The 25,683-nt window shown below is 40.3% G+C and overlaps 1 protein-coding gene across 2 annotated transcripts in view; it reads left to right on the plus strand.

Moving 5' to 3' along the window:
- The window catches only part of PKP2 (plakophilin 2), a 106,496-nt gene that overhangs the window by 47,998 nt on the left and 32,815 nt on the right, over positions 1-25,683 (plus strand). For both annotated transcript variants that reach the window (XM_057299471.2, XM_008966323.5), the window contains exons 6-7: positions 8,128-8,305; positions 25,198-25,315. In XM_057299471.2, coding sequence (XP_057155454.1) covers positions 8,128-8,305; positions 25,198-25,315 — 296 coding nt within the window. The remainder of the gene's footprint in view (positions 1-8,127; positions 8,306-25,197; positions 25,316-25,683) is intronic.

Raw genomic sequence — 25,683 nt, forward strand, 5'->3', positions numbered from 1 at the left:
GAGGCTGAGGTGGGAGGATTGCTTGAGCCTAGGAGGCTGAGGCTGGTGCAGTGAGCCATGATTGCACCACTGTACTCCAGCCTGGGCAACAGAGTGAGACCTTATCTCAAAAAAATTAACAAAGATTGCAGGAGGCATAACTGAGTGCAATCATCAGTAAATTTTTGTTAAATACCTTCAATGTCTCAGCGATATACGTACATTTTCTAATTTAATTATCACAAAAACCTTGGGTTTCTAGGTATTATCAGGTGCTATATCTCAATTTTACAGATGAGGAAACCAATGCTCAAAGAATATACATCATAGAAGAGGTGTTTTTTTTTTTTTAACTGTGTAATAGTTGACAGTGTTCTGGTAAATACTTTTAAAGGAAATACTCCACAAATATTGTTTTAAAGTAAATTGAATATATTTTGCTCTTCTACCTGCTTCATTTTGTTATATAATAGGTTTAATTTTTCTATAAAGATTTTGTCATTATGTTATCTCTACTCGCTTTATATCTTAAAATATCACATTTTAAAAAATTCAACATTCATTTTAGATTGGGGGTTACATGTTCAAGTGTGTCACATGGATATATTGTGTGATGCTGAGGTTTGGGATACGAATGGTCCTGTCACCCAGGTACTCAGCATAGTACCCTACAGATAGTTTTTCAACCCTTGCCCCCGTCCTTTCCTCCCTCTTTTATTCATCTTTATGTCCATGTATACCCAATGTTTAGCTCCCATTTGTAAGTGAGAATATGTGGTATTTGATTTTTTGTTTTTGCATTAATTTGCTTAGGATAATGACCTCCAGCTGTATACATGTTGCTAAATATCACATTTTAAATTCTGATATATTTTAATGTTATAAAACTATGTGAGGTACCATGCTACTCTCTCTATTCTCTTTTTCTTTTTCAGACAGAGTCTTGCTCTGTTGCCCAGGCTGGAGTGCAGTGGCATGATCTCAGCTCACTGCAACCTCTGGTTCCAGGGTTCAAGCAATTCTCCCTGCCTCAGTCTCCCAAGTAGCTGGGATTACAGGTGCCCACCACCACGCCCAGCTAATTTTTTGTATTTTTAGTAGAGACGGGGTTTCCCCACGTTGGTCAGGCTGGTCTTGAGCTCCTGACCTCAGGCGATCCGCCTGCCTCCGCGTCTCAAAGTGCTAGGATTACAAGCGTGAGCCACCGCGCCCGACCAGTACCATGCTACCCTCTTGCCAGCATTCTGTCAGGTCCCATGAGGGATTTATTTTCATATCCATGATTTGTATTAAAATGCCTGTAGAAATTAAAAGTGATTCCATTCATTTAACCAACATTTACAGAGCAGCTTTCAGGGGTCAGGTACTGAGAATCACAGCCTAGGGACGGTGTGGATTTGGGGTTTTTTTGTTTTTGTTTTTTTTAAAGGATGGGGATCTCGCTGTGCTGCCTGGGCTGGTCTTCTGGGCTCATGAGATCCTCCTGCCTCAGCCTCCTCAGTAGCTGGGACTACAGGGACATGCCACTGCACCCGCGTTGGATTTTGTTTCTCCATCTACTAGTTTTATAGTCAGGAAATACTTCCTGAAGGGGTTATGTTTCATTGTGGACCTTAAAAAAGGAATAGGCTTTGGATTGGTGTTTTGAAAGAGGATGAAAGTTATTCCTGGCAAAGTGAGCATCACTAGCAAGGCAAAGAGGCAGAAAGAAACTAGCTGCCGGTCATTTAGAGGAGACATGGAAAATAGCGTGATTTGGAGTTAGGGTGCCTGGTAGTTAGAAAGCTTGGGAAGTGTGTGTGTGCTTGCGTGTGTGTGTGTGTCAAGGGAACAAGCCATTGAATCACGCTTCCTCTTCTCCTGCATAGGCAATAGGAGACTAACATCAGAGAACATTCTGTGATGTTGATGCCATATGAAACCATTCAGGCATCATTAGATCATCTATAGAGTTGATAAATGGAAGTTGATTGTGCAGCACCCAGGATTTCTAGTATAAGCCAAACATCCCTACTGGAGGGTGTTCATTACATGCTAATTGAACCAAACAGACGTTTGAACATCTGATACAAATCCTTCTAAATTACTCCCTTTGGCTCTACTAATAGAAGAGCTAAATAAGGGCTTTCTGGGCCTCAGAAATAAATTGTTAACCTAATATAGACATGTTTATATCTTTGTTTAGAAACACAAAGAAAGTAAGTATATATGTGAATCTTACTGGTCTATTTCTACGACCTTTTTTTTTTTTCTGAACCCCTATTATGTGTTGATCACTAAGCTAGGGCTTTCTGTTTTTTTATCCCTGTTTCCCCTGACAACTCCGTAAGAGGTGGAAGCATAATTGGTGACTTACGTATGATCAGTGTGAGACTCAGAGGGGTTAAGTAAATTGCCCAAGGTTGCCTAAATGGTAAAGAACAAAGCCCAGGTTTGAACCTAGTTGTGTCTGAGTGTTTTGCTGTCACCCCACCTACTTTTGAGGCACGTGATGACTCATTTGTATAGTCTTTGAGAAGGGGCTTGTCTTTGAGACTCCTCTGATCAGAGAGCTCTTCCTCACTCCTCTGACACCCTTCCTCTCTCTTCTTTTTTTTTTTTTTTTTTTTTTGAGAAGGAGTTTCATTCTTGTTACCCAGGCTGGAGTGCAATGACGCGATCTTGGCTCACTGCAACCTCTGCCTCCCAGATTCAAGCGATTCTCCTGCCTCAGCCTCCCGAGTAGCTGGGATTACAGGCATGCGCCACCATGCCTGGCTAATTTTGTGTTTTTAGTAGAGATGGGGGTTTCTCCATGTTGGTCAGGCTGGTCTCGAACTCCCGACCTCAGGTGATCTGCCAGCCTCAGCCTCCCAAAGTGTTGGGATTACAGGCGTGAGCCACTGCGCCAGCCCCTCTGTCTTCTTGTCTCTGCCTTGGTTCAAGCTGTCTTCATCTCTCGCTCTACTTCTGCAGTAGTAGCCTAGGATCTTCTCTTCTAATGAAAGAACTTCAGGATCAAAGACACCCCCACTCCCCCCACCCCGGTGCGATTGTTCTTTCTCCCTTACTAAGTGAGCATGGTAGTGTTCCCGTAATTGAAATGAGAACGGTACATCTTAGTCTCAGAAGTTCATCTTCAAGGTCACTGAGTAGTGAGCATTGGCTGGAGTGAGCAGGGATATGCCTTGGATTAAAACAGACAAGTCATGATAAGAGTGTAGCAGGGGTTCTTATCCCTCTTTCATTACATATGAAAGAGTCGGGGTGATTGTCAGTGAAATGTGTTCAAACTGCATATTAATCCCTGCATATTTTATAGAAGTACTTAATTGGATTGCTGTATTTAATAAAATACTCAGAATGTTTTGCTATAAAATATTTATTATGCACTTTCTTTAAGTAATTGTATATTATTTTATTCCGCATTCGTAATGTGTAACAAGGTACCCTGGGTTTATATATAACTTGGAATACGTGGCCGTTTCAATAATCTGATATTCCAGTTAAGATTTGCAAAATTTAGATGAAAGGAGGGGTATATCTATGCAAGGGAAATTGTAAATAAAAAAAAAATTCCTCCCACTCTTTGACCACTTTGAAAAACACGGTTAAAAAGAACCAGTTTTCTTTCTTGTCCTTGTCCGAGCAGTCATAGTCCTCATCTTTTCCTCCTCATTCTTTTTCACTGAAGATAGGGATTTATTTAATCATAAAATTTGTAAGTTTTGCTGTCTATGTGTTAAGGCAGATTTGTTAAATTACTGTATTTTCTGTCCTAGAGGTCATTATTTTTTTTATTATTATTTTTATTTATTTTTTTGAGACGGAGTCTCGCTCTGTTGCCAAGGCTGGAGTACAGTGGCATGATCTCGGCTCACTGCAAGCTCCGCCTCCCGGGTTCACGCCATTCTCCTGCCTCAGCCTCCCAAGTAGATGGGACTACAGGCGCCCGCCACCACGCCCGGCTAATTTTTTTTGTCTTTTTAGTAGAGACGGGTTTTACCATGTTAGCCAGGATGGTCTCAATCTCCTGACCTCGTGATCCGCCCGCCTTGGCCTCCCAGAGTGCTGGGATTACAGGCATGAGCCACCGCGCCCAGCCGAGGTCATTATTATTTAACATGAGTTGTAATATCTAAGCTCTCTTTACTGGTTAGCTATTTTTTACAAACATCACGGTTGGCAGTAAATTTCTGGCTAATGGAGTTATTGTCTCTTATAATTGGTAATTATTCTAATTGTATCCCTTAACAGAGTCCAGATCCCTTTCTTTTTGGCTAGAATGAGAGCCTCATGGTAGAAAATTACAGGCAGACAGACCATCTGCAACAAAGAACTATACTAGCAGACATTAAGACACTATGAAAAAATTGACCAGAAGTTAAAGATGGGACACATGAAAACCCAAACCGTAAATATTATATTAGGTAATCCAGAATCTGATCATTGAAGGGACATCTATTCAGACTCATCTAGTCTATTGGTTTCCTCATGCCCAAAACTGGAATCTTTTTTTAAAATATAAGTTCCTGAACTCCATCCTGAGACTCTGGCTCAGCAAATTTGGGGCATGGCCCAAGACTGTGAGTCTGTTTTGTCACTGGGCTCATTTGGAAACTGCTCATCTAGTCTAACACTTTAATTTCAGGGTAAAAGCCCTCATCTACTTTCTGATAAGAGATAAGCTAATTTTTATTCCCTCCAGTGATAGAGCTGGGTCTTACAAGTAGTTCCTTCTGTTTTCTTCAAAGCTCTCTTAGAAGTTTATACTTTCAGTGAGCCAAAATCTCCTTCTTTAGAATTTCCACTCATTGGTTCTGGTTTTGCATCCTCTAGTCATGGAAAATGATATCTAGTTGTTTAAGTTTGTATTTCTTTAGTTACTAGAGAACATGGATTCCTGTGTACATTAGCTCCTAATATCAGTTGGTTTTGTGTTATGTACCTTCCCAATTTTTCTACTGGTGTTTCGCTTTTTAGTGATTTATAAAAATTCTATATATTTAGAGTATTAACCTTTTATCTCATATTGTACATATTTTCCCAGTTTGTAGTTGGTTACTCACTGATTTTGTGTGAGGGTGTGTGTGTATGAGCATATGTAATTCTGAATCTCTATTGAACATCTTAGTTCTTTCACAGCTTTCATGCCACCCAGAAATTTGACAGGCATGACATTTCTATGCAAAATCCTATATTAGAAATTCTAAAATTATGCTGAAACTTCCAAAATCATATACTTTTGTAGAAATAATGGAGCATGGCAAGCTCTAAAGGATATTGACTGTCGAAGGAAAATTCCACTCCCTTTGTTCCAATTAATCCTCTCTGGTTTTTATTGTAAGGTGTACTTTTTCTTTGAGTGCCCTGTGTGGTCCTTTTTAAAAGGAGGAAATGTCATTATGCTTCACATTCTTAAGCTTCTGGCAGGCAGAGACTATTAATTTGTTTGCTTATTTAGGACTAAAGAAGCTTTTTTTTTTTTCTTCATTTCTCTCTTCTTTCTAACTTGCTTTTGTAGCTTAGTAACCAAAACTCAACCTCAGACTTGTCTTTAAATTGTTTTCAACCACCTTCTGAGTTTTATCTGTCCCTCTTCCAGGGCCTCTTAAGGAGAAGCAGGAGGAATGAAGTCATTGTATTGCAAAACCTGTGGCTGAGGGACACTGCTCCTTAACCCCAAATGCTAGTTTGATCAGGAAAATACCTCCTCATAAGCCAGAAATCTAGTCCTCACAAGACACCAGACACAGTGTCACTGTATCTAATGGAAGCTCTGTGTAGGCTCCAGTGGAAATCTGGTTACAGTTTCAAAAAGTAGCTACCTGTGCACAGCAGAAGCAAACTGTTTAAGCCCAAAAGACTGCATGAAGCCTAATGTGTTCTAATTGGTTGGACCAAATATAAGTATGCTGAGTAATTACCAAGCTTTAACTATACAGGCTCTTATTTCAGGGGAGGTGATGTTTGCCACATAGTTCAGCCAAGTCTGCCACATTTGCTGTGTTCATAAAGGAGCCTGCCCTGAGTACCTATGCTTCCTCTTTTCTTTGTACAGACCATACAGTCAATTTAAGAAGTAGGAATGGCTGGCCGGGCGCGGTGGCTCACGCCTGTAATCCCAGCACTTTGGGAGGCCAAGGCGGGCGGATCACGAGGTCAGGAGTTTGAGACCAGCCTGACCAACATGGTGAGACCCCTGTCTCTACTCAAAATACAAAAAAATTAGCCGGGTGTCATGGTCTGCGCCTGTAATCCCAGCTACTCAGGAGACTGAGGCAGGAGAATCACTTGAACCCGGGAGGCAGAGGTTGCAGTGAGCCAAGATTGCACCACTACACTCCAGCCTAGGTGACCGAGTGAGACTCTGTCTCAAAAAAAAAAAAGTAGGAATTGCTGGGCCAGGCACAGTGGCTCACGCCTGTAATCTCAGCACTTTGGGAGGCCGAGGTGGGCGGATCACCAGGTCAAGGGTTCGAGACCAGCCTGGCCAACATGGTGAAACCACGTCTCTACTGAGAATACAAAAATTAGCCAGGCATGGTGGTGTGTGCCTGTAATCCCAGCTACTCGGGAAGCTGAGGCAGGAGAATTGCTTGAACCTGGGAGGCAGAGGTTGCAGGTAGCCGAGATTGCGCCACCGCACTTCAGCCTTGGCAACAAAGCAGTACTCCATCTCGGGGGAAAAAAAAGAAGTAGGAATTGTTGCCTGGGCAGTGAGAAGGATAGGGTAGAAAGGGAAGAGTCATCCCTTCTCTTTCTGCCCCTCTTCTCCTTTTCCTGGGCATTAGTGAGTTAGTGTAACCCATTACGGTATGAAAGATGATGAGGCGGGCCAGGCAATGGCTCATGCCTGTAATCCAAGCACTTTGGGAGATCGAGGCAGCAGATCATTTGAGGTCAGGAGTTTGAGACCAGCCTGGCCAACATGGTGAAACCCGTCTCTACCGAAAATACAAAAATTAGTCAGGCATGGTGGCGGGCACCTGTAATTCCAGCTACTTGGGAGGCTGAGGCAGGAGCATCGCTTGAACCTGAGAGGTGGAGATTGCAATGAACCGAGATCAAGCCACCACTGCACTCCAGCATGGGCAATAGAGTGAGACGCAGTCTCAAAAAAAAAGAAAGAAAGATGACGAGGCAACTTTACACCTGCTGGGAGTCCCTGGAATAGCAAGCAATCAGTGTACAGTCTTCCTTCCACTGAATCAGAAGGATTCGAGCTCCAAATTTCAAAAACAAAAAAAATCCTAAATGTATATGCCACTTTCTGTTTTCTCTCAGTACTCAGCCTCAGTCTGTATGTCACAGTATATACCTTATAAAGTACAACATGCTATTATCTCAGTTTCTTCTGGATTGGCCTATATGGTGTTTCTCTTTAATATGGGGGATTCAAGAGGAAAGAGAAAATTTAATGAGTAAATAGGGTACTAATCTTTGAGCAGTACTTAGGCCATGCAAGTTGGCCAATAGGGAAGATGCTGTTGTCTCTCCTTCACTGCCAAACTATAAAATAAGGATACATGAGGTAGCCAGAATAAATTGCTGGAGGACATGATTCTGTCATTGGGTAGCAGTCAATAACATTAACTGGTGATGTTGATCAGCTTCCTGTTGACAGGCATGGAGAAAGGCTTTCTGCAGACCTTCCCTGCTCTTACTGGGAGGCACAATGTCAGGTGAAAGTTACAGTTAGTGGGGAAGGAGGCAGGGAAGATATTTTCCCATGTATATCTAAGGGAGAAAAAAATATGACTCTTTAAAAATGTTGAAGTTTTAGTTACAATAGGACCATTTTAAGCCTGCCTATTGGTGAGCCCAGACTTTATTATCCCGGTCAGGTCAGCTTTGTGGTAGGGCCCTTTAGGAGAAACAGCAATAAATGCTTAAGTATGTCTGGCCTTTATTTGTATATCTGATTAGTTTAAACCTGCACAGTTTGTAGCCTAAGCCATGTATTTATTGCTCATGTGGGTCAGCCTCCATCACCATCTAATGAGTTCTAATTGGGTTCTTCCAGTTGAGAAAGGGGCTGGCCCCCCCACCCCCCAAATTTTTTTATGACTAGTCATAGCCCTGGAGTTGATGGCCTTGACTGAACTTTTCAGCGGTCATTTTGGTCCCACCCTGCACTGTTTTCATGGTAACTCTGTGCTTTTCTAGGTTTGCTGTGGAATTTGTCATCTAATGACAAACTCAAGAATCTCATGATAACAGAAGCATTGCTTACGCTGACGGAGAATATCATCATCCCCTTTTCTGGGTGGCCTGAAGGAGACTACCCAAAAGCAAATGGTTTGCTCGATTTTGACATATTCTACAACGTCACTGGATGCCTAAGGTAACGCTACCTGTACCCTGCCCTGATAGAAGATGCAATAAAAAATTAGGTAGCCCCAAGGAAGTCAGGATATATTCTGCCTTTGGTTCTTTTCTAGTTACACAGTTTGTTTGATGGTTTGTTTATTTTATTTATTTATTTATCTTTTTTAAAACAGAGTCTCGCTCTGTTGCCCAGGCTGGAGTACAGTGATCTACCTGCCTTGGCCTCCCGAAGTGCTGGGATTATAGGCGTGAGCCACCGTGCCCGGCCTACACAGTTTATTTTTTGAGAGACTTTATTTGGATGGTAACTAAAAGAATTTATTATGATAAGATGTTTATTTTATCTCCATAGTTAATCACACAGTAATACATATCAAATACCAATTTTGTGTAAAGCATTATGTTAGCTACTGAAGGCTATACAAAGATGAATAAGAAAACCCTTGGCTGGGTGCGGTGGCTCACACTTGTAATACCAGCACTTTGGGAGGCTGAGGCAGAAGGATCAGTTGAGGTCAGGAGTTCGAGACCAGCCTAGGCAACATAGCAAGACCCTGTCTCCACAAAAAAATGAAAAAATTAGCTGGACATGGTGGTGTGCACATGTAGTCCCACCTATTCGGGAGGCTGGGACAGAGAATCTCTTGAGCACAGGAGGTTGAGGTTCCAGTGAGCCATGATTGCACCACTGCACTCTAGCCTGAGTGACAGAGCAAGACCCTGTCTCAAAAAATATAAAACAAGAATATCTGTAAGAAATGTTTAGTGGAGCAGGGGACACAGATAAGCAAGTGAACTAGAAGACAGCTACAATGAAATGTGTTAGAGCAGCAGTTCTCAAAGCTGGCCACAGGTCCAGCACCACCTGGAAGTTGTTAGAATTCTCAGGTCCCACCCCAGACCTTCTGAATCAGAAACACTCAAGGTTGGGCCCGGCAATCTAGTTTTAACAAGCCTCTAGGTGATTCTGACAGTCACTGAAGTTTGCGAACTAGGATGTCAAAGGTGCAAGTGAAGTGCTGCGGGAATGCAGAACAAAGGACCATTCATGGCATCCGGTGAGATCAGAAGGGCACTAGAAAAGAGGTGTCAAGTGAGCTGGGCCTTGCTGGACTATTTTGGTAGTCAGAAATTCTCTAAAGATAAAGGACCACATTCTTGAAAGGCATAAGAAGTGCCTAAGTGGCCTTCCTCAAATCCATCTTCTGTACTGCCCATTGAATCTGCTTTTCTAGTGCACTTTGATCCATCGCTCACCTGCTTAAACATATTTCACGTCTTAAAGTTTCTCTCCAGCTCCCATTGCCTTACCACATAAAACAGAGTTCTTAGTATGGCAGATGTATTAGGACTCTTTCCATTGAAAATGGTGGGAACTGAACTTAAACTCACTGAAACAAGTCGGAATTCATTGGCCCATGTGGCTGAGATATTGCAGGTCACTTGAGGAAGTGAAGGAAGTATACCAGGAACCATGACCGTATTCCCTTTTTGGGACAGAATTCAGCATTCCTAGGACTCACTCTTTTTCTGTTTGTATGTCATCTCTGCTTGCTCTTCTTTTTTCATAGTGGGCTCATTTCCTGCAAATGCAAAGAAGCCTTCTCTACTGAGCAGATAACTTAATCGTAGGCAGCCCTTGCTTAGCCACAAAAAAAAAAAAAAGTGCACATCTTTCTTAAAATGATTGTGCCAATCACAGGGAAAGTTTTTTCCTGGCCTTGATTCAGAAAGGGGCACATCATTTGAGCAACTGTTGGCCTGGATTGTCCAAGCCTGGATCAGATACCTCCTTTTATAGCAAGGACAGCAAAATCTGTTACCATAAGAAAAGGGGTGGAAGAACTTACTGAGTGAACCAAACAAAAATGGAAGACATCTTGGTCCATCACAGCATCCACAGCCTTTTTCAGTCTATCCACAACCTTCATTACCACCTTTTTTCCCACAAATATACTTCACACCCACCAAAGTGCTTGCTTTTCCTTAGATGTCATAGTACTTTCATATCAATACTTTATTTAATTTTATTTGCCTGGTAAACATTTTCTATTATCTGCCTGTTGAATACTTAATCTCCTAACGATTTAAAACCAAAAATAAAGTTCATAATGTTCATAAATGTTCTATGAAACATTTTCCAGCTTCCCCAGCAAAAGCTAGTCCTTGTTCCTGAGGGTTCAAACGGGAATTCATAGGCAAGTCACCACTGTTACTGATTTTGTCACATTGCTGTTATATGATAGTTGTTTACATACCTTTGCTACTATTAATAGATTGTGCCATAAAAGCTAAGCCTATGCATTTAAAAAACATTTTTAATGCCTAACACTTCGCAAAGTTTTCAGCATATAGTAAGTAAGCAAGGTATTTGAATAAAATGAATAAATGAATGAGTGAACAAATGAAAATTGATGGTGAATTTGGTGAATAATCAAGTCTGATAAGAGTATGGAGTTTGTGATAGAAAGTAATCAAACAGAAATTGGAAACATAGGCTAAAGCCAGATAGTGGCGATCTTGAGGATCACATCAAGGAGTTAATTTTTTTTTTTTTTAATTTTCAATTCAGGAAGTACATGTACAGGTTTGTCACACAGGTACATTGCGTGATTCCGAGGTTTGGCCTTCTAATGTGCCCATCACTCAAATAGTGAACTTAGTACCCAATAGATGGATTTTCAACCCTTTTTCCTGCTCTGTCCCTCCCTGCTTTTGAAATCCCCAGTGTTTATTGTTCCCATCTTTGTGTCTATTTGTACCCAGTGTTTAGCTCCCATTTTTAAGTGAGAACATGTGATATTTGGTTTTCTGTTGCTGCATTAATTTGCTTAGAATAATGGCCTCCAGCTGCATCCATGTTGCTGCCAAGGACATGATTTCATTCTTTTTCTTGGCTGTGTAGTATTCCATGGTGTATGTGTACCACATTTTCCTTATCCAGTCCCCTATTGATGGGAACCTAGCCATGTCTTTGTTATTGTGAACAGTGCTGTGATGAACATGCGCGCGCATGTGCCTTTTTGATAGAACAGTTTATTTTCCTTTGTATATACACCCAGTAATAGGATTGCTGGATTGAATGGTAATTCTATTTTCAGTTATTTGAGAAACAGGAGTTAATTTTTTTCTTCTGTAAGCAAAATTAGCTAGTATGGAGGACAGAGATATGATAATTTTTGTGGGAAGAAGAAGAATAATAGTATTAACAGGAAAGGTGTATTGTGAAGGTAAAAATCTAAAGGCAATGATGTTAGTTACAAATCTCTTCCTGTAGTCTCCCCTTATGATTGATGAGTAGAAGCTATACATTGGTTGGTTGTAGCAATGCCCTGGTTGGCACACATTTTTCAGAACAGATAGTAGCTGAATACACTCCAGTCAGAATAGCACCGTTTTAAACAGTGTTTGCAAAACAGTCCAGACCACTCGTTTGAATTTCACCTTCCAAAAGCAGAATATAGCCAAAATCTGGGAAGTGAGTGCCATAATGTATATGCTTACTAAACTGTCCATTCCGATTTCATCTGTATATCTCATTTATAACAATAATAGCTAACATTTATTGTTGTTATGTTCTAGAAACTGCTCTAAATGCTTTATGAGGCTTTTCTCAGTTTACTCTCAGTAGCACCCCCTACAAGATAGGTTTTCCTCATTTTATAGATGAGGAAACAGCCTCAGAGAGGTTGAGTAATTTTCCTAAAGTCATATGGCTAGTAGTAGACAGAGTTGAAACTCAAATGCCGGAAGCTTGTCTTCAAAGCCAAAGGTCTTAGTCAGTATGCTAGATACATTAGTATTTGTCACATGTCCACAGATTGTGATTTTGTGGATAAAGCCCCTGCCCCTCATAGTCTCAAGACATCACAGGGTCAGATATTGCCAATTTACAGACATATTCAGTTGTCATTATGGGCACTGTATCAGCATTTCGGTGTTGTTCTTTTTGAAGTTCTGTGCATGTAGAACTCTGCCCTGCATTTCATATAATCAAAGAAGATACAAAGATGAAGCATATGAAATGGGACACCTTTCCAAGGTAGGAGATGGCATTGTAGACGACTTCAGGGTAAATGTTGTCACAATGAATAGAAAGGCCACTAGGAGAATATTCAGGATATGAGTCAGTATGTAAGAAAAGAACTCCATGGAACCTGCAGTCACGTAGCATTGATTTCCAGGACATAGAGGTATCTGCTGAGTAGTTGCTCATTTATGTCTACAGCTCACTCTTAAAAATTTTAAGACAGATGTTGACTGGTTCTAGTAAGAGTTAATCTTAACTATATTTTTAAAAATCATGAACGTTACCGAATATCTTAATTGCCACAAATTCATTGGTGTTATTTTCAGAGCCGAGAGTGTATTCAGAGCCGACAGTGAACTAAATTGAGTAGTATTTCAGGCATTGTGTTTGATTTAGATTACTATAGTAAATTATTTCCGTCCATTTTGGAGAAAAACTTGTGCATACAACAGTGAACTTTCTCCGTTTACTAGACTTGACATTGAGATCATTTCTGGTCTGCATGTGGCAATGGTGCTGAGTAAATCTGCTCTGCATATAAAATGTTTGCTTAACTAATGAACTTGTGTTAGTGACTTCAGTTCTGCCCATCTGAAGCTTCTATGGTGAGATCACTCATCTAAGAGAACATGCATAACTTATCCTTCAAAAAAGACTAGCACTGTCAGGTCCACCACCTTGAGGATGTATCGGATCATTTGTCTTTAGGATGAGCATGTGCCCACAACAGCATTTACCACAGGCATCGGTGCTGTCTTCAGGTCCCTTTGGAATTACATACTTTTCACAATTGAAGTCACTCACTTAAAGGTGATGCAAATTTTGCAATAGGGATAACCATGTGCCCATGTAAGTTTCCAATTTTTTCTTAAGTAATACTACACTAGCTTAATGAGTGGGAAAATCCAAGATAGGAGAGGAAAATAAATTGTACACTCCAGTGTGTTGGAGCCAGCAAGTGAGAGTGATTCTTGGCATTTCAGCATAATTCCATGTTCAGTGACATCATGTTGGTAGCTTGAAACTAGCCATGATGGGAGTATTTTACTAAGAAACTGGCAAACACAAGCCAGGCATGGTGGTGTGTGCCAGTAGTCTCAACAACTTGGGAGGCTGAGGCAGGAGGATTGCTTGAGCCCAGAGGTCCAGCCTGGGCTAAATGGACCCATCTCTAAAAACAAAGAAAGAAAGAAATTGGTAAACACTATAAGTCAGACATGTCCCCCTCTCCCAGCCCCAGAAAGCTGGTTGTTAAACATTTATCAGCACGCTGCTAGCATTGAATTTCCATTAGTTGACTACTTTAACATCACAATCTAGATAACTAAGGTGCAGGCATATTTCTCTAAAACATTCCTTTTCAAAGAAGAAACAATTCCTTTGTTTTCTTGGACAGTATAAGGAAACTTCAGCATGTTTTCTTCTTGCTTTTTTTTCTTGCTTTTTTTCCTCTTTTTCTTTTTTTCCTCTTTTTCTTCTTCAGTGGAGAAAAGCTGCTAAAATATCTCTTTTTTTTTTTCACAGCATCCTTTATTTACTTGGAGTAAGAAGTATAACTTAGTTAAAATATGTATTGCAGTTATCAGATTGCTCTTCCAAATATTTCAAATTCCAAAATATTTATATAATAGGCTTAGAATTTTAAATTACCCAAAAGTAGGCCGGGCACGGTGGCTCATGCCTGTAATCCCAGCACTTTGGGAGGCCAAGGCAGGCGGATCACGAAGTCAGGAGTTCAAGAGCAGCCTGCCCAACGTGGTGAAACCTCATCTCTACTAAAAATACAAAAAATTAGCTGGGTGTAGTGGCGGGCACCTGTAATCCTGGCCACTCGGGAGGCTGAGGTAGGAGAATCGCTTGAACCCAGGAGGCAGAGCTTGCAGTGAGCCAAAGTCACGCCACTGCACTCCAGTCCGGGCAACAGAGCAAGACTCTACTTCAAAAAAAAAGAAAAAAAAAAGAAATGGCTGTCTTCTTTGATTCCATACCCTCCTAGACACACACACACACACACACACACACACACACACACCTATTGTGAGTCCCTTTTTTTTTTTTAATTTAGTGTGAATTTATACGGTGGCTCATAGTATCAGTTCCTAGGGAATTGGTGTGACCTGACTATTAACTCTGTTTTCTACATCACTGATTGGAAAACCCCTGGATGTAGCATCAATAAAACCAATGATTATTATTCGGGAGAAGTCTGAAATTGCTGCCAAAGTTTTATCATCATTTCTGCATATTATTCTTATAGCTTCTTTCCTCCTCTTTCTTTTCTTCTTTCTTCCCTCCTCCCCCCCTAGTCTTCTTTCTTCTCTTAAAGGACAAGAACTGGAAGCAATTTAGAGGTAATAAATTAAAATGCCTCAGAGTTCAGGTAGGCACTTAAGTGGGCAGGTGTAAGACCATGAGGAATGGTAGGGGCTTCATCAGACTAGAGAAGGGAAAAAACACTTGCCCCAAGAGCAGTGAGAGTCAAGTTTTGGAAAACATTTAGGTCAAAAACAAACACATCTAGGGAGCTTCTGTTAGTGGCCTCATTCTTCAGGTGAAGAAATTAAGTCCCCAAGACTCTTCCGCAATTGTAGAACCAGCTATCAGAAATTTGAGAATGACAGCTAGCTAGTCCAGCCTTCTTGGTATTCTGCCACTGGTCTGCCTTTATTCTCCCTCTTATCCAACCCTATTGTTATTCCTTGAGTACTTGTTGAAGGCCTGCTCTATCCAAACCACTATTTAAATTTCTGAGATTTCAAAAGGGAATGGGACCTATTTTTGCCCTGGAGGAACTCTGGGTTTTGTGGAGGAAACTGGCACCTGAAGAGATCATGACAATGCATTTGGTAAGAGATTTAAGAGAGGGATGAAAGTTGCTTCACTAACTTTGCCTTGGGAGTTAGGAATTTTTTCTGGAGAAAGTCAAACTTAAAGAGCTGTTAAAGGATGAGTAGGTGTTTAAATGTCCCTCTCAGTCTTTAGTTCATCATTCTATCATTAGGTCATCACCAACATTCTTAAATACTGTAGTCATATTAAAAATGTGAATTCATAAAGCCCTAAAAAGTCACTTTCCTGAGTTACTATAGTTTCTTGACCGTCCACTTATGAGATAGGCTTATAAAATTGCCACCTTAAGATAAAGGTGCAGTCTGCTTTGTGAAGGCCTCCCCGGAATTTGTCATTACATATTTTAAAACATATTCTTTTTTCTCAATGCATTTTATGCCTGTGTATGCTGGTTAAAGAAGAAAAGCAATTTGTAATGCATTTCTCCTACAAATGGCATAAACTTCACTTTTTCCCACCTGTCATCGTATAGTAAATGTGTTTTGAATGTATAATATCCTTTTATATATTAAATTTTATTACTTAAAATTATTTAAATTCTTAAAAGAAATTTTCATTGTCTCTTACACTGGAAATCTAGCTGGAGTGGGGAGTTGTCAGAGGAAGCAAACCGTACCTTTAGAAAGAAAGGCTATAACTATCAGTCTTGTTTCTAATTAGTCACAGAGTTAGGGGCAAGTTGTTTTGGAATATCAATATGAGCTACTCTCTGGAAAATGAATGTCTCCATGTACATTTTTAATGCATTCAGTTACAACTGTCTTCTCCAGCACATACACACCAAAAAAACCACATACCAAATATAATTTTTAATGCATATCTTGGTACCAAACTTTAGAAATTTACTGCATCTACATTTTCATGATTATGCATTTTCTTTTCTTTCTTTTTGTATTATTTATTTATTTATTTTTTGAGACAGAGTCTTGCTCTGTCACCCAGGCTGGAGTGCAGTGGCATGATCTCAGGTCACTGCAACCTCTGCCTCCCAGGTTCAAGCAATTCTCCTGTCTCAGCCTCCCGAGTAGCTGGGACTACAGGTGCACGGCACCTCGCCCAGCTGGTTTTCATATTTTTAGTAGAGATGGGGTTTCACCATATTGGCCAGGCTGGTCTCAAACTCCTGACCTCATGATCCGCCTGCCTGGCCTCCCAAAGTGCTGGGACTACAGGTGTGAGCCAGCGCGCCTGGCTTGTATGCATTTTCATTCTAGTTACCTTTGCTCATCCATATCTTATTCTGAATACTCATGACTTATTTGATCTAGCCTTGTGCGTAGTCCCAGATAATTAAGAAGATAATTAAATCAGGGTCTAATTTTCTTGACTATCAAATAGCTATTTTTCTTTTTTGTAAGATGTAGACCCCAAAAGAGGCCAGAACTTACTATTGAAAATCAGAATCTAAATGCATTTACTTGTGGAGAAGAATTTACCATAAAACTAGAAGAGTAATGCTAGATGAGATAGTACAAACAAAATGGAAACTTGATGAAAGTATCTAGATAGTTCAGCCCAGAGATTGGCTTTCCCAAAAATAGAAAGACAACTGAATCATCAACTTCAGCCTCAGTTATTTGGCTAATTATTTAAACTCTTTATGTTTCATGTGTAAATATAAGCAATATGAAGTTAATAAATAATGGAATTGGCAATATTTCTAATGTTATACTATCATAACCAGTCATAACCATATTTTCTGTTGGTTACTTTAGATATACAGACAAGTACATGGTTTAATTAATTAAGTTACTTTGTAAATTTTTCTTTTTTTTCTTTTTTTTTTTTTTTTTTTTTTTTTGAGACAGACTCTCATTCTGTCACCAGGCTGGAGTGCAGTGGCACAATCTTGGCTCACTGCAACCTCCGCCTCCTGGGTTCAAGCAATTCTCCTGCCTCAGCCTCCTGAGTAGCTGGGACTACAGGTGCGCACCACCACGCCCAGCTAATTTTTTGTATTTTTAGTAGAGACGGGGTTTCACCATGTTGGCCAGGATAGTCTCCATCTTCTGATCTCGTGATCCACCTGCCTTGGCCTCCCAAGGTGCTGGGATTACAGGAGCCACCCCGCCTGGCCAGCTTTTTCTTTAAGTAAATTTAAAAGGTGGAAGTGGTATTTAAATGGGTAAATAAGATCCTGATTTTTAAAAATGATTGTTTTATGAACTAAGCTTCAGGGTTTTAGGCCATTATTTTGAAATCTCTCAACAGTTCTTAAGTTGTTAAAGCAAACAAATAAAATCAAAACAAATATGGCTATGCTTGCCTGGTCACCCATGGTCTTCCTGAACCCAGTATTTTTAAGAGTACATGTCTCACTGAGACGCTGAAGCAGCACATCTACAACCAGTTGACCACCTTACAAAGGTCCCTATTCTTCAGACTATCATTTTCCACTGTCCTATTCATATCTTTACCAGATTGGTCCAGATTAAAAGTTGTACTTTACAGAAATTATGTAACACTTCTCTTTGCTAAAGAGACTCTTTATTCTTATCAATCAGTGCATAAATATTGACTGCCTGAAAATACATGAATAGGAACAATACAGAGGAATAAAAATCAGGAAAGGAAACAAAAGATTAATTTTTACTCATATCAAGTGGACTCTTTTTGCTGGGCTTTCTTAATCGGTTAGCTTATGAGTTGAGTCTTGGGCAGAAAAAAGAATTCACAAGAATGTCTTTCTCAGATACTTTTAATACCATCTTTATGTTTAAAGAAAAATATCTGTGTATAGCTCAAATTGGTGTTTTATGAACTGTATTTTGTGACACAAGGTCTTATTCCAAAAAATTTAAGACTATCATCATAATCAAAATGACTGCTAAAATTTTTTTTATTCATTATTATAAAAAGTGAGTGGGCTGATACATCAGGATAAAGCAACTGATGATTTTGTCACTATTATGTGGTTAAAATCTGTGCCTATCTTGGAGGTATGGATTGAGCATCATATTATTCTACTCTAGGTCTTAAACATCTTTCTTATTCCTGGTCTGACATTCCAAACATCTCCTTTACGTGTCAAGAATGCTTATTCAAGTTGCAATAGCTCTTAGGTATATTTTTAAAATTACAGTTTGCTGTTTATAATTAATTTTAAATGGAATTTGGGATTCTGTCCTACCTAACATATTCTAGCTAATTGAGAGGAAATTAATGTAGCCTACCAGCCAGATGATTACTGGCTGAAGTAACTATTCAGAATGCTTTTGGAAAACCTGAAAATGCAGGAAAGCAGAGCTAGAGCTAAAGGATTTTTTTTTTTTTTTTTTTTTTTTTTAGATGCAGTCTCACTCTGTTGCCCAGGCTGGAGTGCAGTGGCACTATCTCGGCTCACTGCAACCTCTGCCTCCCAGGTTCAAGTGATTCTCCTGCCTCAGCCTCCCAAGTAGCTGGGATTACAGGCATGCGCTACTACACCCAGCTAATTTTTTTATTTTTAATAGAGACAGGGTTTCACCATGTTGGCCAGGCTGGTCTTGAACTCCTGACCTCAGGTGATCTGCCCACCTCGGTCTCCCAAAGTGCTGGGATTACAGGCGTGAGCCACCATGCCTGGCCAGAGCTAAAGGATTTTTAAGGATAGATTTTCTCCTCTACCACCTTCTAGTTTCTTGGTGTGGAACAGATGACAACATAGCTTTGTTCCATTAATTTTTCTTGTCCCCGTAGGACCAAGATGTGTAGGTTGTAGGGCCTTGTTCTACCTCCCAATGTTCTCTATTTGCAGAATGAACAGCTGACTTTGGCTGATGTTTGCTGATACCTTCGGGAAATAATGTTGACTTCAGAATAACAGACAAGCCTTCTTTTGGCATCGAGTTTTTCTTCCTCTGCCAGTTCAAATGAGGCTCCCCTTTTGTTGTGTGCAACCACAAGCTGACTGTACTGCTTCTCTTAGTTAATCACAGACAAGGCCCAACTGTTTGATATGTATCAGGTGGGAGTTAAACAAAAGCCCAAGCCTAAATCTCAAATAACAAGAGGAAGAAGGATGCTTCCATGTCAGCCGATGTCTCATCAAGTACCTACTTAGTCTTGGAATAGACTCTAACTTTGCCTACCAAGTGTTTATCTGACTGGTACCACTTAGGGTCTTACCATACAATTTACATTACACAGTATTAGGAAGTCTATACTTGTTGGTGATGCGTGCATAATTTTTTAAAACCATTGAGGTGATCATTATCTCAGAGTGCTGATTAGAACTTCAGGACTGGTCCCAGGCCAGGTACAGTGGTTTACGCCTGTAATCCCAGCACTTTGGGAGGCTGAGGCAGGCGGATCACCTGAGGTCAGGAGTTCGAGAGTAGCCTGGCCAACATGGTGAAACCCTGTCTCTACTAAAAATACAAAAATTAGCTGGGCGCAGTGGCACACACTTGTGATCCCAGCTACTCAGGAGGCTGAGGAAGGAGAACCCGTTGAACTTGGGCAGCGGAGGTTGCAGTGAGCCAAGATTTCGCCACTGCACTCCAGCCTGGGCAACACAGTGAGACTCCATCTCAAAAAAAATAAAATAAAATAAAAGACTGGTCCCACAGCCACCAGGCCTTGTATACAATACATGCACATAAACTGTGTGTTAGTTAAAAAACCATACCCATTATCAAGTAGCAATAGTCCCATTTAAAAAACAAAATTTTGGCTGGTCACGGTGGCTCACATCTGTAATCCCAGCACTTTGCAGAAGGATTGCTAGAAACCAGGAGTTTGAAACCAGCCTGGGCAATGCTATGAGACCCTGTCTCTACAAAAAATAAATCCACTGAGCGTGGTGACATGCGCCTGTAGTCCCAGCTACTCAGGAGGCTGAGGTGGGAAGATCCCTTGAGCCTAGGAGGTTAAGGCTGCAGTGAGCTGTGATTGTGCCACCACACTCCAGCCTGGGCAACAGAGTGAGACTCTATCTCAAAAAAAAAAAAAAAGAAAAAATAAATAAAAAATAAAGAAATTTCTGGGCCAGGCACAGGGGCTTACACCTGTAATCCCAGCACTTTGGGGGCCAGGCTGGAGGATCACATGAGGCGAAGAGTTCAAGACCAACCTGGGCAACATAGACTCTGTCTGTACAAAAAATAAATTAGCTGGGCTCGGCAGTGCATGCCTATAGTCGCACCTACTCAGATGGCTGAGATAGGTGCACTGCTTGAGCCTGGAAGGTTGAGGCTGCAGTGAGGCATGATCATGCCACTGCACTACAGCCTGGACGATAGAGTGAGACTATCTCAAAAAAACAAAACAAAACAAAAAAAATTTCTGCCTCCTAAAGTTATTTATTTTGTATGGTGGCGAAGTGTCTTGAAAAGATGCACTCAGACGTTATTGTTCCCGGCCATTCTCATGTCCTGGAAACTAACTGTAGCCTTTTATTTTAACCATCTCCTTCAGCTCATTGTTTCCCCAGGCCAGCTGACCACACACTGTACACTAAGCTTGGATGTTCTGTGTTGTAACAAACTTCCTTTCAGCACTGGTCAATTAAGCATATTTGACAGCACCCCTGCACATAGCCACAGACAAACTACTTTATATCCTACCTTATATGGAAGAGCCTGTAACAATCCTGTTAGAGCAGTTAATTCTGATTTTAAATGAGAATCACAGGTCAGAATTTCCCAGAATGAAATTCTAGGGTACCCTAATTTCAGGAATTTTGTGAAAATTACAGATCATGCTATTTATAAGTTGCCTACCATAATGTCTAGTGCAAACACTAAATTGCAGCTGTTTTTTTCCATTTGTCACTGTCCATTCTTTGGTTTACCATATGAATCTAAGATTTAGTCACACTCATTAATCTCAACCATTAACATACCATTCTTTCTTTTAATTCTATCAAGGTCCAGGGTGTTGTGTTTTCTTTTCTCTTTTTCATTGTGACACTCAGGAATGTGTGAGATAAGAGGTCCTAGAGGGAGTGAAAAGTCACAGATTTGCTTTCTGATAAAACACCTGAATCCTCCTAAATATGTGAAGCTCCGTGACCATTTCAGAGACACACAGAGGTTCAGATTCTATTTCTTCCCCCATTACAAGTCACACTGCTAGAGAGATTCTTCCCGATATCAAGCACTGGCCACAAGTCAAACTGGTGTCTTCCCATTTGGGACCAGTGGAGGTGAAGAACTCCAAATAATTCCTGCCTTTATGTGAAGAGTAGTTTGTCTCCTTCCTCACTCTACTTCTCCTAAGGCCCTGGCCCCTTGCCTTCAACCCCCAAGGACCTGTTTTTAAATTTCAGTATATAACAGTATACAGTTTTAGTTTTCTTAAAGGTCTACAGATATTTACTCAGACTTAGGCTTGATTATACCAGAGGAAATAAACCCATCGTTTAATCAAATGCAAACGACAGGCACTAAATTACATGTTTTTAATATATTCTATTGGTAACTTTAATAAGCACTATTTATTGAGTAACTACCATGTTTGTATGCTCATTCTCTTTTAATTTTCAATAAGGTAATTGTTTCAGTATATTTCACTTACAGTTTTGAGATATTTTTCTATTGAGCCACCATTGGGTAATGTATGGGAAACCAATCAATACATAGTTCTTATGATTCAAGAGATACGTTGTAAAAAAGATCAATTCTGCCTAAAGGTAGCCATGTTAATTTTCTGATTCCCACAAGCTTAAGTACTAGCTGTTAAAAAAAAAATTTTAAGATGGATGTATCATTTTCTATAGTTATTGGTTATTTTCGGAGTGGTGCAATAACAAATTACTTTCTGTCTAATGACTTCTATTCATGGATGCAGTGGTATAAAATAATCTGCCCTTATCATTCATATTTCTGTGTAGTTGAGTAAGGTGGGAACTATTTTTGATATGCAGGAGCAAATACTAAAGCAATGGGGTTCCATGCACTTTCTGTCAGCAAAAGTATCAACTGCCAGAAACCCCTGATAAGTCCCATTTCAAGCAAGTAGAGTCTGGATAATACCAAACAGCAAGACAACAGTTAGTACTTGTGAACTGGCAGTACTGCCAACTTGACTTACCATTCTAACCCGAAATAAACACCCTGGAGTTAAACAAAGCTAAGTCATCCATCTGCAAGGTATGTAGTGGGCTTAGCCAGGAAGAAAGACCTTTTGATTTGTCAAAGCAATTTTAAACTACTGCCGTTTATCCTGGCCAGAGGTTGAAAAGGCCAAAGGGAAGCTTTTAAACATATGATAACATCATGTAGTTGGGGACATATGGTATTTGCAGACTGAATGAATGCTAGATGGGATTTGCTCTGTTCTGGGCCACCCTGGGTGCAGAATAAAGAACAGGCCTCTTTTCCTGACTTTACCACTAATTTGCTGTCACCAGGAAAAGTAACGGAAACTTTTGGCTTCTAGTTTTTCATGTATAAAATAAGGAGACTGGAAAAGATGCTTTTTCAGTTTCTGTCAAGCTTCTGAATCCCCATGATTCTTAAAGGGCTCACAAAGTAGATAGAGGATCTTGGTTGAAATGATCATTCTTTGAAAAAAGCTAAGTAAAAAATTGTTTTATTTCCAGCTTATGAACCCGTTCATTTTTTTTTTAAATGAACAAACTGTCCGAGTTTTTCAGGTACAGTAAAAATTAATAAGGAAGTAGAAGGGTCAAATGAGAATCAGTCACAGAAGAGATTTTGTTAAAAAATTCATTGTATCAATTCAGCAACCATTAAATTGTTAGTATATTCTTAGTTTTAGGTATGTTATCTCCTCAACTGTCACGTTGAATCATGAAATTGCCATTTTTGAGGGTTAAAACAGTCGGGTTTTGTCAGTTTCCAGAGTTCAACCTATAGATGTGATCTCCGTGAAAGCAAGGTATAATATTGTGCATCTTCCTCTCATTCCCTTTAGTTCTTTTTTTTTTTTTTTTTTTTTTTTTTTCTGAGACAGTGTCTAGCTTTGTCACCCGGGCTGGAGTGAGTGCAGTGGCACGATCTCGGCTCACTGCAAGCTCCACCTTCCGAGTTCACACCATTCTCCTGCCTCAGCTTCCCGAGTGGCTGGGAATACAGGCGCCCACCACCACGCCTGGCTAATTTTGTTTGGTACTTTTAGTAGAGACGGGTTTTCACCATGTTAGCCAGATGGTCTTGATCTCCTGACCTCATGATCCGCCCGCCTCGGCCTCCCAAAGTGCTGGAATTACAGGTGTAAGCCACCACACCCAGCCACCTTTAGTTCTTGATGTAATGCTTTGGCACCTTTGTTTCTTTGACAAATATGCACTGAAGGCAGTATTTTGAGGCAGAAGGCCTTTTGGAAATCACTTATATTATATTACTTTATTTCGTTAATTTTTTAGACAGGGTCTTGCTGTGTCACCCAGGCTGGAGTGTAGTAATGCTCACTGCAGCCTCAACCTCCAGGCTCAAGCAATCTTCTTCCTCAGTCTCCCAGATAGCTGGGACTACAGGCACATGCCACCATGCCTAGCTAATTTTTTGTATTTTTTCATAGAGACAGGGTTTAGCCATGTTGCCCAGGCTGGTCTTAAACTCCTGGGCTCAAGCAGTCCTCCTGCCTTAGCCTCCCAGAATGCTGGGATTACAGGCATGAGCCACAGCTTCTGGCCTATATTATTTTAAAGATGAAGAAAGTAAGGCTCAAAAATGTCTCAAAGTTGCAGTTCTTTTTGATGTTCAGAACGACACTAACACATTATAAAGAAAAAGTCCTGAACATATTTTGGATATTCTACCTACCAGTAAAAGAAACTGATCTGGGCCAGGCGTGGTAGTTCACGCCTGTAATCCCAGCACTTTGGGAGGCCAAGGCGGGCGGTTCACAAGGTCAAGAGATAGAGACCATCCTGGCCAACCAACATGGTGAAACCCTGTCTCTACTAAAAATACAAAAATTAGCTGGGCGTAGTGACGCACGCCTGTAGTCCCAGCTACTCAGGAGGCTGAGGCAGGAGAATCGCTTGAACCCGGGAGGTGGAGGTTACAGTGAGCCGAGATCGCGCCACTGCACTCCAGCCCTGGTGACAGAGTGAGACTCCGTCTCAAAAAAAAAAAAAAGAAACTGATCTGATACATTTTATAGGGACAGTTCTTAGCAATTAAAGTTGGGAATAGAGGTGATTCTCAAGTTCTTAAAACCTGAAGGCCCTATTTTTTGTCATTCTTGTTGACTGAGGTATTGACATTTTTGGAAAAAAAATATTTTTTTAAGTAGTTAATGCTAGTAAGAAAAACTTAATCTAAAGGAAGGTAGTAACAATAATACCAGACTATACACATGATCTGATTCTGTGCTGTAATCCCCAAATGCATTACTTTCCTGTATTTGATAAGTTTCATTTCTCTATCAGTAAACAACTTCCAATTATAGGTTTAGTTACTGTTTATAGAAAGGTGTCATGACTTAGCAATATTAGAAATAGACTAAGTGTAAAGATATTTATAGGTCATACTTTTGACTGAAGCCTTACACACTGCAAACTCTCATGTTTTCTGTAACATCTCTCTGCCATTTTAATGATAAAATAATCGCATTTTAGAGCATCTGATTTAATATTTGTCAATAACAGTTTATACTGAAATTTAGAAAACCACAAAGAATGTAGTCCAACACACTGTCTTTACAAGTGAGGAAACTGAGGCCCAGAGCAACTTTAAGTTACTTAAAGTTAAAACATGGGGCAAATTGGGACTTGGCATCCAGTATATTATAATGTCTAATGTGCCGTTTGCTCTTGTTCTAGTTGCAAAAACATTTGCCTCATATCCACACTCAAAATGGAGTGAAGATTAAGTAAATAATGTTTTGATCATGGTACTTGGAGTGAAGTAGAAGACTTATGACACGATTACGTGTTGTTTGGAAATATTTAGAAAGTGTGTTCATAGTTGATCTATTAAGCAGTCAGTGATTTGTTGACTGGGCAAATCTGCCACACTTTTACAAATTTTCCAGTTTCCAAACACCTGGAAGAAGCATCAAGTAAAACTTCAAAACAAAGACCTGTTGGATACACAGCCTAGACTTACTTTTTTGTTTTTTGTTTTTTCTGATAGAAACATGAGTTCTGCTGGCCCTGATGGGAGAAAAGCAATGAGAAGATGTGACGGACTCATTGACTCACTGGTCCATTATGTCAGAGGAACCATTGCAGATTACCAGCCAGATGACAAGGTAATTCAAGAGATAAATATCCTGTTTTATCTTACTAAGATGCTTCAGAATATTCTTAAGATAGCCGCTTGGTTTTAGGTTTATTCACTGATTCATTTACTGAGCCTAAGATCTTCCATTCATCCTTAGAAATATTAAAACCTAGGCCAGGCGTGGTGGCTCACGCCTGTAATCCCAGCACTTTGGGAGGCTGAGGCAGGCAGATCACGAGGTCAGGAGATTGAGACCATCCTGGATAACATGGTGAAACCCCGTCTCTACTAAAAATACAAAAAATATAGCCGGGCGTGGTGGCAGGCACCTGTAGTTCCAGCTACTCAGGAGGCTGAGGCAGGAGAATGGCATGAACCCCAGAGCTTGCAGTGAGC

Source organism: Pan paniscus, chromosome 10, assembly GCF_029289425.2.
Source record: "Pan paniscus chromosome 10, NHGRI_mPanPan1-v2.0_pri, whole genome shotgun sequence".
NCBI classification, from domain to species: Eukaryota; Metazoa; Chordata; class Mammalia; order Primates; family Hominidae; genus Pan; species Pan paniscus.